Source organism: Pithys albifrons, chromosome 22 (genome assembly GCF_047495875.1).
Source record: "Pithys albifrons albifrons isolate INPA30051 chromosome 22, PitAlb_v1, whole genome shotgun sequence".
In the NCBI taxonomy this organism is placed as follows: Eukaryota; Metazoa; Chordata; class Aves; order Passeriformes; family Thamnophilidae; genus Pithys; species Pithys albifrons.
This window is the reverse complement of record NC_092479.1, coordinates 4,621,242-4,629,901: the sequence shown is the minus strand read 5'-3', so window position 1 is coordinate 4,629,901 and position 8,660 is coordinate 4,621,242. Positions and strand designations below refer to the sequence as shown.

At 63.9% G+C, this 8,660-nt stretch overlaps 2 protein-coding genes across 4 annotated transcripts; one reads left to right on the top strand and one right to left on the bottom strand.

Annotated features, from left to right (window-relative positions):
- Nucleotides 1-135: 135 nt before the first annotated feature.
- RPL22 (ribosomal protein L22) lies at nucleotides 136-2,599 on the bottom strand. Of its 2 annotated transcripts, none has more exons than XM_071575623.1 (4): nucleotides 2,430-2,599; nucleotides 1,915-2,019; nucleotides 1,166-1,290; nucleotides 136-349 (listed from the first exon to the last, which is right to left on the bottom strand). In XM_071575623.1, the coding sequence occupies exons 1-4, from the start codon at nucleotides 2,439-2,441 to the stop codon at nucleotides 205-207; spliced, it is 387 nt and encodes a 128-aa protein (XP_071431724.1). In that variant the 5' UTR covers nucleotides 2,442-2,599; the 3' UTR covers nucleotides 136-204. The 2 variants fall into 2 exon arrangements, with proteins under 2 accessions (XP_071431724.1, XP_071431723.1); XM_071575622.1 differs by having other exon boundaries at nucleotides 1,915-2,022; nucleotides 2,430-2,537.
- A 120-nt stretch (nucleotides 2,600-2,719) lies between these two features.
- Nucleotides 2,720-8,412, top strand: RNF207 (ring finger protein 207). Of its 2 annotated transcripts, none has more exons than XM_071575571.1 (18): nucleotides 2,720-3,444; nucleotides 3,914-4,104; nucleotides 4,192-4,324; nucleotides 4,410-4,554; nucleotides 4,638-4,719; nucleotides 4,791-4,866; nucleotides 4,950-5,075; nucleotides 5,197-5,243; nucleotides 5,349-5,421; nucleotides 5,495-5,563; nucleotides 5,689-5,757; nucleotides 5,873-5,994; nucleotides 7,009-7,198; nucleotides 7,287-7,472; nucleotides 7,555-7,606; nucleotides 7,695-7,812; nucleotides 7,881-7,961; nucleotides 8,047-8,412. In XM_071575571.1, the coding sequence occupies exons 1-18, from the start codon at nucleotides 3,145-3,147 to the stop codon at nucleotides 8,207-8,209; spliced, it is 2,223 nt and encodes a 740-aa protein (XP_071431672.1). In that variant the 5' UTR covers nucleotides 2,720-3,144; the 3' UTR covers nucleotides 8,210-8,412. The 2 variants fall into 2 exon arrangements, with proteins under 2 accessions (XP_071431672.1, XP_071431673.1); XM_071575572.1 differs by having other exon boundaries at nucleotides 7,695-7,789; nucleotides 8,047-8,135.
- The last annotated feature ends 248 nt before the right edge of the window (nucleotides 8,413-8,660 follow it).

Sequence of the window (8,660 nt, the reverse complement as noted above, 5' to 3'; positions counted from 1 at the left end):
GAACAAGCCCCGCCCCCTGGACGGGCCACGCCCCCGGTGACGCCCCTCATGGCCACGCCCACCGCGCTGCTCCCCGAAAACCCCCAAATCACCCCAAAACCGCCCCCGGCCCCACAGCCACCACCGAACGCGGGGTATGAACAACTCTGCTGCTGTTTATTCCAGAAAAGCAAAACTGTACAAAATGGCCGCCAGCAGCGGGATTTAATCCTCCTCCTCCTCCTCCTCCTCGTCCTGATTGATCTGGAAGTAGCGCAGCTCGTAGCTCTCCTTGCTGTTGGCCACCACACGCAGCCAGTCCCGAAGGTTGTTCTTCTTCAGGTACTTCTTGGTGAGGTACTTGAGGTACCTGCAGGAGATGTGTGGCTCATGGCGGGTCCCCTGTGCTCTCTGCTAATCCCCCTTGCAGCATTTCAGCAAATAAAAAAAGCCCCATTGTTGTGGATTCCCACCTCCAGCAGGACTAACATCTCCCACCAGGCACATCCTGGCACAGGAAACATCCCAACCAGGGGAACCGCACCACGATGCCTTGACATGGATTCTGGGAGATCACTGCCACCCCTGGCCTGCTGAGGCTGAGACGCCAGCCCTGAACCCCCATGTGCCACAGGGAATCTCTGCTGGGATGGCAGATTCCCGCAGTCAGGATGTGCCAGGTACGGCACTGACTTGGCACTGGGGGGAGTGTGGGTGCCCCCAGAGCAGGGGTGCCCCTCACCCACAGGGCTCTGCTCTTCCACTGTTCTGACCCTCCTGAGCCAGCTCTGCCGTGGCACAGCCCCAGTTTGCCTGGATGCTGGCCCAAGGACAGGCTGCCAAGAGGCACGAGCAAAGGGTTGGCAGCCACACAACCAGGGGAATGAACTGCGAGTGGAAGGGCTTGGCAGCAGATGCCCCTAAATGCATACTCTGCATCTTCTGTCTTCAAGTGCCTCCTGCTGCCTGGCACCAGCATCCTTCCCACCAGGAATATCAACCACATTCCCCTCTTAAATACCAGTTGGGAAGAACAGCCACGCAGCGAGTGCCAGGCAGCACTTCACCATGGTCCTGGCACAAGTCCTGCACTGAGACTTCCCTGCCCTCTGGCCCCTCCTGGCCCCCAGAGCACCCCAGCCATCCCCTGCAGGGCCCCAGGGGCCACAGGGCTGCCCCACCTCACCTCTTGGAGAACGGCACCTCCGATGTGACCGTGATCTTGCTCTTGCTCCTCTCGATGGTCACCACGCCCCCGCCCAGGTTCCCTGCTTTGCCGTTCACTTTGATCCTCTCCTGCAGGAACTGTTCCTGTGAGAGAAACAAGCCCTGAGCCAGGGCTGCAGCTTCCGCCAGCCACGGCCCCCCGGCTGGCTCCTGCCTGGCCCTCCAGAGCTGGGGAAGAGAGAGCACTGCCCACGTGTCCCAGGGGAGCAGCGCTATGTCCCCTCCTCAGCCCAGGAGGCTCCGAGCCAGCACCTTCTGCAGCCAATCCAGCCCCATCAAAGCCACACCTGGGTGAGGTGCTCAGGCCTGAACACATTGGACCAGGGAGGTGTGGGCATTCTCTGCCCTCCAAGGGGATGGCCAAGGCAACAGGGTCGCCCTCCTCTGAGCAGCCCCAGCGCTGCTTAGACCCACCCCTGAGCGTGGTTTGGATGGACACATGTTCATGAGCCCCAAAATGCAGCACCCCTGGCCTGGCTGCTCTGCCAGGAGTGATGGACAAGAAAACTGTCCATGGCAGGACTAGCGCACATGCTTTAACCACAAAGTGCCCCAAACCCAGCCCAGTCCCAGCCACAGCACTCGCGGCTCCTCTGCCCTCGGAGGCGCAGGGAAGGGCCGGGGGCTGCCAGGAGCGGAGCATCACCCCAGGAAGGCACCGCGGGACCAGCAGGGCCGTCACAGCGCCGCGGGAGGCCCTCCACTCACGAAGTTGGCGGCGTCCATGATGCCATCCTCGACAGGGTGTGTGCAGTCCAGCGTGAACTTTAGCACCTGCTTCTTTTTCTTGCCACCTTTCGCCACGGGCTTCTTCTGCTGCAAAGGGAGACAGAGTGAGAGGCAGGGGGAGGAGAGACAGCCGTGAGGGCGGCGGGGAGGGGCCAGGCTGAGCTGCAGGATGGAGGAAAGGGAAAGGCCCGGGCCCGGATCGAGGCCGGGGGCAGCGTGGTGGGGATGGGGCTCGCCCACCGCCCACCCCTCCCGATCCGCACTGGCGGCGCTCGGTGTGCGGGGCCCAGGGGAGGCGCGGGGCCGGGCCGGGTCCCACGTGGAGGAGAGTGGGACAGGGGCAGGCGGCGAGACCGGGACGGGCGGAGGCCGAGGGGAGCGGCGGGGGTTCGGCGCGGGGCGGAGAGTGTCTCGGGGGCGGCAGAGGCGGTTCCGGGGCAGTGGCGGGGCGGTGCCGGGGGGCCCGGGCCGGTCCCGGGTCCGCGCACACTCACCGCGGGCGCCATGTTGGCTCCGCGCGGGCCTGAAAGGGAGAGCGCGCCGCGCGCCTGCGCACAACAGCGCTCGAGCCGCGCCAGCCGAGCGCCGAGGGCGTCGATCGCTTCCGGCCCCTCCCGTGCACGGCGCCGATGAGCGGATAGTGCTGCCTGGCCGGGCGCGGCCCGCTGGCGGGGGCGGGGCGGGGGCGGGGCGGGGGCGGGGCGGGGGCGGGGCGGGGGCGGGGCCGAGTTGAAGGGGCGGGGTCTGTCGGCGGGGACCGCGCGGTGGGAGCGGCGGGGGGGGCGGTTGTGCTGGACATGACATGGAGTGACACCCCCCGGGGGCTCTGCTGGACATGGAGTGGCACCCTCCGGGGCTGTGCTGGACATGGAGTGACACCCTCCGGGGCTGTGCCGAACATGGAGTGACCCCCCGGGGGCTCTGCTGGACATGGAGTGACACCCTCCGGGGCTGTGCCGAACATGGAGTGACCCCCCGGGGGCTCTGCTGGACATGGAGTGACCCCCCGGGAGCTGTGCCGGACATGGAGTGACACCCTCCGGGGCTGTGCCGGACATGGAGTGACCCCCCCGGGGCCTGTGTTGGACATGGAGTGACACCCCCGGGGGCTGTGTTGGACATGGAGTGACACCCCCGGGGGCTCTGCTGGACATGGAGTGACCCCTCCGGGGTGCCTCACTGTCCGTGCACCCCAGCCCTGCTCGCAGGATGCCTCCCCGCATTCCGGGGCGCTGTGCTGTCCGTGGGGTGACCCAGGCCACGCAGATGCCCATGTTCATGTCCCCACGTGGTGGGTGGTTCCGTGTCCCCATAGCCCGAGGGCGGTCCCTGACACGGGGCCCCGCGGAGCGCTCGGAGCTATTTTTGGGGCAGGGGGCCCCACGTCACGGGGCCGGCCGGGCCCTCCCGCCTTGGCATCGCTCTCATTCCTGCCGGCACACCGGCAGCAGCGGCACGGCTCGGCTCGGCACGGCTCGGTTCGAATCCCCGGCTCACAGACCGGGACAGGTAACACCCTCACCCGGACAGGGCACCCCTGTGCCGGGGATTCTGGCGTTGGGGCACCTGGCTCCCTCACTGCTGGGCTGCCACTGCGGGGGACATCCCAGGGCACGGGACACCCCATTGCAGAGAATGCTCCCTCCGGAGCGCCACTCAGTCAGGGAGGAACCCTACCCCTGTCCTGGGGGATGTTCCACTGCAGGGGATGCTCCACTGCAGGAGGTTCCCAATGCCAAGGGATGTTCTTGCTCTGTGGCCACCCGCTCTGGGGGACACTCCACTGTGGGGACCACCTTACCCAGCCCTGCAGCCCCCAGCCCGTGGTGCCGGGGGAAAGCAGCCTCGTGCCATGCAGCTCATAACCTAAAAATAGGCAGCAGCTCGTGGGCCCTGGGACAGGACTCGCCCTTTCCGTGGCAGCCACCGTGCCACGCGGCACCCTGCCGGGCACAGGATTCTGCCCTCTATCCCGCAGATGGCCGGAGGCATTTTCTCCCCCCTGGGGAGCTGCTCGGAGCTGGAGAAGGCCAACTGCCACCCGCTTGTGTGCCTGCTGTGCCATGAGCCCTACCAGCACCCCTGCCTGCTCGACTGCTACCACAACTTCTGTGCCAGCTGCCTGCGGGGCCGCGCCAGCGACGGCCGCCTGCGCTGCCCGCTCTGCGGGTGAGGAATGGCCCTCTCGTGTCCCCAGAGCTGTCCCACTGGCCTCAGGTGGGTGTCCCCATCCTTGTCCCCCTCTCGTCCCCACAGGCACCCCTCAGTGGTGAGGGGGGGCACGGGGCTGCCCCCTGTGGACCGGCTCCTGCAGTTCCTGGTGGACAGCTCGGCTGACGGCGAGGAGGATGTGCAGTGTGCCAACTGCGACCGGCGCTGCGCCAAAGGGGTGAGGGCAGCGGCATGGGCAGGCAGGGAGGGCAGGGGACCCCCAGCAGGACCATGCCCTCTGCCAGCTGTGTCTCCTCACGCAGGAGGTGGACACCATGTACTTCTGCAACACGTGTGGGCAGCCCCTCTGCGCCCCATGCCGTGAGGAGACCCACCGCGCCAGGATGTTCTCTCGCCACGAGATTGTGTCCCTCTCCAAGCGCACCAAAGACATCCACAAGAAGTGCTGTGAGTGCCATGCCAGGCCACCCTGCACTCTGCCACGTTGCACTGTGCCGTGCCAGGCTGCACCATGCCCTTGTCCCCTGCAGCGCTGCATGAGGAGCCCTACATCATGTTCTCCACTGAGAAGAAGTCTATGCTCTGCATCAACTGCTTCAGGGACATGCAGGGGTGAGCGGCCCCAGCCCTGTGCCTGCCCCATGCCCTATCCCATGCTTGTGCCCTGATGCCCATGCCCACAGGGAAAGCCGGGCACACTGCATCGACATCGAGACGGCGTACATGCAGGGCTGCCAGCGGCTGGACCAGGCAGTGATGGTGGGCAGGATCGGAGAGTGCAAGGGGTGGTGAGGGGTGTGGTGGTGCCCCTTGTGCTGCAGCTGCCCTGCTGCCCCAGGCAGGCTGTGAAGGAGCTGCAGACCTCCACACGTGAGGCCATCGTCCTGCTCAAGGCCATGATTGAGGAGGTGCACAACAGTGCCAGCGAGGAAGAGGCAGCCATCAACTCCCTCTTCGGCCGCATGCAGGTACAAGGCAGCACATGGTGCCCTGTGCCCACAGGTCCCAGACACATGGGCATGGCGGAGCTGGGGCAGTGGGAGGGGACTGGTGTGACTGTAGGACACAGAGCGGCTGTGCCATTTGCAGGAGCAGCTCTCTGAGAGGAGGAAGACACTTCTGAAAGCTGTGCAGAGGTAAGAGACCACAGGCTGAGTGCCTTGCTGGGGGTGTCTCCCCTTCCAGGGGTGTGTTGGGGTGCCTGGGGCTGGATGGTTGTGCCATGCCCTATTCTGCTGCAGCCAACATGAGGAGAAGGAGAAGGCATTCAAGGAGCAGCTCGCCCATCTCGCTTCCCTGCTGCCCACCCTGCAGGTAGGGCCCCATGTCAAGCAGGGACATCCTGACCCCCAGAACTGGACAGTGACAGACCTGCCCACACACACAGGTCCACTTGGTGACCTGCTCGGCCTTCCTGAGCTCTGCCAACAAAGCCGAGTTCCTGGACCTGGGCTATGTGAGTGTTGTCAGTCCTTCTGGGTGGCCAAAGCTCCCTGCAGCAGTGCTGAGCTCACGGGCAGGGTGCTGGGTATCCCTCGCCATGCCAGAGACCCCTCAATGTGCCTCACTGCTGCCTTTCAGCAACTGATGGAGAGGCTGCAGAGGATTGTCAAGCTGCCACACCGCCTGCGGCCAGCTCAGACCAGCAAGGTAGAGCCCTGCCACCCATCCAGGGCTGAGTCCCTGCCTGCAGCGCCCTGTGGGCACTGCCAGCTGCCGGTTCTGCCTTGACCCCAAGCCCTGCTCACCCCATCTCATCCCACAGATCAACAGCGAGTACCAGGCGGAGTTTGCCCACTGCCTGGAGCCACTCCTGATGCTCAGTCCCCGCCGCTCCGTGGTGGGCAGTGCCAGTGGCATCGGTCCTGGCATTGCTGGCACGAACATGTGAGGTGCTAGGATTGCACCCGGGGTACACGTGCCACTATGTCCCCTGCCACGTGCCATGCTGCACAGCCCCCTTGGCATCCTGTACCAAGTTTGCCCCTGCTGCTGTCCTTGAGCCTGTCACCTCAGCAGTGGCACAGGGACAATGCAGGCACAGCTGCACTGATGAACAACAGGCACAGGGCTTCAAGTGACACTTCTGGGAAGCAGGACAGGCAGCAGCAGAGCTGGCAGATGGGGGCCTGGGTGAGCCTCACCCTACTCCCCAGTCCAGCACCTACTGCAGTCCCTAGAGGGCTCTGCCCCTGTCCTATGGGAGCTGCACTGGGACCAGCTTCTGCTTGCCAGCCCGCCCGCTGTGCCACAGCCTCTTCGCCCGCCACTATTTTTATCAGAATTTCAGGGAAGGGCCCATCCATTTCTTGCCCAGGATATATTTAGGCCCATTGATGTCACGGCAGCACTGGCCCTGCCAGAACCTCCCAGCAGGAGAGGACAAACAGGCACGGACACCCCATGGGCACCGCTCCTCGCCCCAGTCGATCTGGGCGCCGTGGGGTGGCTGAGCTCCTGGGGGCTGCTGGCCCCAGCGTGGGCAGAGGGAGTGCAGCGCTGCACGGTAGGACTGATGGTGGTGGGCAGCATGGGGAGGCCACGGGATGGGGGGAGACACAGGGACAGTGGTGCCTGCCAAGAGGCCAGGAGATGCCAGCGGTGAGGGAGTGAGCTGCATCCTGCCCTTCAGAAACCAGAGAGTACCAACCTCAGCTCCTGCCTTCTCCCTGCCACAACTGGTTCTGAAACCATGGGGATCAGGACAGCAGCCCACAGAAACCTTATTTTTGGAACTCCATAAGCCCCTGCAGTCAGGAGAGGGAGGGGACACACAGGATTGGCACATCCCCATGCTTACCAGGGCTGAGGGGCAGTGGGGCTGAGCCAGCAGTGTGGTCCCTGGCATCTCACCCCTGCCACTGCTCACCTGCAGTGTGTCACCATCACCTTTCTGTGCAGGCTCCCTGGTGGCCAATGCTCCAAGACCCTCATGGTGCCCAGCTGTCCCACCTCCAGTGACAAAATGTCCAGCAGCCCCATGGTGAGAAAGCCAACAATGCACCGGTACATCAGCACCAAGGTGCTCCTGGCTGAGGGGCATGAGACCCCCTTCGCCGAGCACTGCCGCAACTACGAGAACACCTACCGGGTAGGGAGCACAGGTTAGAGTGGGCTAGGGCAGGACAGGATGGGCTGGGTCAGTGCTGTTCACACAGCCATGCCCTCTGGCACCACAGATGCTGCAGATGGAGATCCAGGGCCTTAAGGACCAGGTGCAGGAGCTGCATCGCGACCTCACCAAGCACCACTCACTCATCAAGTCAGAGATCATGAGCGAGATCCTGCAGAAGTCCCTGCAGATGGACGTGCAGATCGCAGCTCACTACTCTGCTGTGGAGATGATGCGCAGCGTCTTCGAGGAGGTATGGCTGGCACATCCTGGTGGAGCAGGGCCCCTCTGTGCCACACTGCCATACACGGCCCAGCTCCCTCTCCTCCTTCCAGGTCTGGGAGGAGACTTACCAGCGGGTGGCAAACGAGCAGGAGATCTATGAAGGTATTGGTGGACACCACTCCTCCTCCCTGAGCCCCCTGTGCCGGTGCTGAGGGGTGGCCATTCCCCAGCCCACTCCTCTCACCCCCAGCCCAGCTCCACGACCTGCTGCAGCTGCGGCAGGAGAACAGCTGCCTGAGCACCATCACTAAGCAGATCGTGCCCTATGTCCGCTCCATCGCCAAGGTGAAAGAGCGGCTGGAGCCCAGGTGAGGGGTGTGGGGGCTTTCAGGGCCAGTGGGGGATGCAGCCATGGCTCACATCCATCCTACCACAGGCTGCAGGAGTCCCGGGAGCCCAAGGAAGAACAGGCCCAGATGCTGTTCAACATCTGTGATAACAGCAAAGCAGTACCAAGGTGGGTGACAGCAAGTGCGTAAGTACTGAATTGCCCCCATGCCCTTTCTGACACTGACCCTGCCAAGGTGCCTTCACTTCTCCAGAGATGTCTCACCTAGCGGCAACGAGGTGACTCCAGCCAGCCCCAGGGAGGGCTGCATGCCCAGTGACACCTCTGGAGACCCGTCCCTGAAAAGCAAAGACTGCTGCAGCGGCCAGCAGAAGAGCAAGGCCGAGAGCACAACCCAGGAAGAGCCGGCACTGTAGAGCCTGGCACTGGGCACATGGCAGAGCCACTGGGCAGAGCCATGCCCTGGTTGCTGACCAGCTTGTCTCATCCTGTGCCATAAGCCAGGGCAGAAAACAGCCTAGGCACTCGTGTTTGTGGTGTAGCCAAAGGCCTCAGGGGAACTTGGTTCTGAAAAACTAGTTGTTTTTGTGCTTTCTCTCACATGTGTTGGAGTGAAATAAAGGACACAAGTGTCCGAGTCCGTGTGATTCTGCAGCACTGAAAGAAGGGATCTGCTGGCTTGGGGTCTCCAGCTGCTCCTAAAACCACAGCATTTGCAAATTGGGATGGGGGGAAATACCAACCCCTGGTGCAGTGCAGAGACAGGAGCACACAGCTGGGTGTCAGAGCATCCTGTGAGGCCCCCAGCAGCACTGCACCAACATGGACCAGGTGCTGGGAACAGCCACTCCAGAGACTCTGCACACC

Excerpts from the sequence above, each read along its gene's own strand:
- RNF207 (XM_071575571.1), top strand. The coding sequence starts at position 3,145 with ATGCCTCCCCGCATTCCGGGGCGCTGTGCTGTCCGTGGGGTGACCCAG. Across the intron at positions 3,445-3,913 it reads CGGCTCACAGACCGGGACAG|ATGGCCGGAGGCATTTTCTC; the intron begins GTAACACCCTCA and ends TCTATCCCGCAG. Across the intron at positions 4,720-4,790 it reads TGCTTCAGGGACATGCAGGG|GGAAAGCCGGGCACACTGCA; the intron begins GTGAGCGGCCCC and ends CCATGCCCACAG.
- RPL22 (XM_071575622.1), bottom strand. Across the intron at positions 1,291-1,914 it reads TCATGGACGCCGCCAACTTC|GAACAGTTCCTGCAGGAGAG; the intron begins GTGAGTGGAGGG and ends TTTCTCTCACAG. Across the intron at positions 350-1,165 it reads GAGGTGCCGTTCTCCAAGAG|GTACCTCAAGTACCTCACCA; the intron begins GTGAGGTGGGGC and ends CATCTCCTGCAG.